This window comes from Pyxicephalus adspersus, chromosome 4 (genome assembly GCF_032062135.1).
Source record: "Pyxicephalus adspersus chromosome 4, UCB_Pads_2.0, whole genome shotgun sequence".
NCBI lineage: Eukaryota > Metazoa > Chordata > Amphibia > Anura > Pyxicephalidae > Pyxicephalus > Pyxicephalus adspersus.
In genome coordinates, this window is record NC_092861.1 from 68,350,392 (window position 1) to 68,351,418 (window position 1,027).

General features: G+C 52.2%; 1 protein-coding gene across 2 annotated transcripts in view; it reads right to left on the bottom strand.

Annotated features, from left to right (window-relative positions):
* Window positions 1-597, bottom strand: part of SLC17A5 (solute carrier family 17 member 5) — a 26,429-nt gene extending 25,832 nt beyond the window's left edge. The window contains exon 1 of one of the 2 annotated variants that reach the window (XM_072408521.1): window positions 125-597. In XM_072408521.1, coding sequence (XP_072264622.1) covers window positions 125-227 — 103 coding nt within the window. In that variant the 5' untranslated portion in view covers window positions 228-597. The remainder of the gene's footprint in view (window positions 1-124) is intronic. The other variant, XM_072408522.1, reaches the window with a different exon arrangement.
* Between the last annotated feature and the right edge of the window lie 430 nt (window positions 598-1,027).

The following is a 1,027-nucleotide window of genomic DNA, read 5'->3' on the forward strand; positions in this document are numbered from 1 at the left end:
CCCCCCCATACACACATGCAATGTAGTGTTGTGTCACGTGACTGGACACTTGGCTCCGCCCCCTGTTGATATGCACATACAATAGACCTCCGTTGTCATGTATGTGAGGTATTTTTTTTTTTACCTTTGGCTGGGGGGTAATTCTGGACACTGCCCCGGGACACATGTTGTTCTGTCAGCAGAGGGCTCCGGTCCTCCTCCTCACTGTCACTTCCCCAGCTCCTCATGGCGGTGTAGTGTGTGTGTGTGTGTGTGTGGACGGAGCTGCCTTACACTAGCCGGGTCCCGTGCTAGGAAGCATCATCCCTGAGTCAGCAACCCAACACCGGAGACTCCTCCCAGGGTCTGGGGAGCCCTTCCCTCTGTGCACTTCCTTCCAGGCACACTTCCTCACCGAGCACCGCGGCCCACTGCTGTACGGATACATACAGCCCAACGCACAGTGCGCGCTCCCCGACCACCTGTCACATGACTTGACAGGCCTGATAGTGTACGGAATGTATACAGCCTCTTCTAATAGCAGCGGCGCCCTCTAGTGAATGCACGACGCAGTACATCATGCTTCCCTAATGTACAGCCGTGCTCCCTACGGTAGTGGGGAAGCGCTGCACTAACACCACCTGCGACTTCATTGATACAGTTGTCCCCTCTAGTGGAGACATGCTGCTACTAACACCACTTGCTACTTCTACAATACAGTTGTGCCCTCTAGTGGCGACAAACTGCACAAACACTACTGCCATAAAACTATGGTGCCCTCCAACGGAGGCACGATGCAGCAACACCACTAGCTACTTCTATAATACAGGTGTCTCATCTAGTGGAGACAAGGTGCACTAACGCTAATTCCACAATACAATACCCTCTAGTGGAGAAACACTGCACTAACCTCTTCTGTTTCTGTGATATACAGTAGTGCCCTCTGGTTGGAGACACACTGCACTAACGTCTCTCCTGTTTATGTGATATACAGTGGTGCCCTCTGGTGGAAACACACTGCACTAACGTCTCTCCTGTTTATGTGATA